The 946-nt window shown below is 41.9% G+C and overlaps 1 protein-coding gene across 1 annotated transcript; it reads right to left on the reverse strand.

Moving 5' to 3' along the window:
• Positions 1–31: 31 nt before the first annotated feature.
• Positions 32–941, reverse strand: LOC105462303 (odorant receptor 22c-like; the record flags this gene model as incomplete). The annotated part of the gene is made up of 4 exons (XM_011708825.1): positions 32–187; positions 261–371; positions 471–570; positions 697–941. Coding segments are annotated over 4 exons (612 nt in total), but the record flags the coding sequence as incomplete, so codon positions are not given.
• Positions 942–946: the final 5 nt, after the last annotated feature.

Here is a 946-nt window from a genome sequence, read left to right on the forward strand (position 1 = left end):
ATATATATATATATATTTGAAGCGCACTTACGGCACCGAAACTATTGAGAGACAGGTCCATGAATTTTCCCGCGGTGATCTTAACGGGAATGCTGGACATCGCGATTATCAAAACGAGACCGCGAGCAGTCCTGTGCGGAATTCGATACCAGTCGAGAGTACAGAAGGTAATGTACATCTTCGTGCTCTATAAATACGATAACGCAATAGATCAGTGAGATTCTTGTCATTCCGATCGAGTAACAATTGTCAATCAATACCTGATCCGTGAGAAGCTCACCGATGAAGCACAGTATGAAGATGTTAAAGATGAATGTTAAAAGAAGTATAGTGTACGTTAACATAGACACCGCGTCGTTGTTTTCCCACTCCTGTGAAACGAGCATCGAAAATGTCTTCTATTAATTCAAAAGATTTCAATAAATTTTATACTTTCTATTTGTATTAAGCTTATTAATTATTTCGCATACCATTATTATGTAATATCCAAGAAGGCACAGGATGAACGTGCACCCGACTACTTCCACCAAACATATATACTGTAAAATTTCTTCTACCTTGCTTAAAAAGCTAGATGCAGACATTAATAATAATAACTTATTCTCAGTGACTTCTTTTTCTTTATGTTTACAATAGCAGCAGTTATACGCGAAATTTTCTCGCTCACGCGACACCATTGGCATATAGTAACGTTACCTCTTAATTCTGATATGCTGCCTCACGACAGCCGCCAATTTCCTGTTGGCGTTCTGATCGGAGAAATACTTGGAGTGCGTGAGATCCTCCATTCTGGTGATGAGAATCTTCAGTTGGCCGCAGGCGTGCAGCACCAGGAGGGCCGCCAGACTGCAGGCTCCGCTGGTCACCGAGTACTGCACGAATCCGGAGAGGAACTGGATCGAGAAGATGATCTCGTATGCCGGCTTCTGCTTGAGAACAGAAGAGC

This window comes from Wasmannia auropunctata, unplaced genomic scaffold (assembly GCF_000956235.1).
Source record: "Wasmannia auropunctata unplaced genomic scaffold, wasmannia.A_1.0 LD266206.1, whole genome shotgun sequence".
Taxonomy (NCBI): Eukaryota; Metazoa; Arthropoda; class Insecta; order Hymenoptera; family Formicidae; genus Wasmannia; species Wasmannia auropunctata.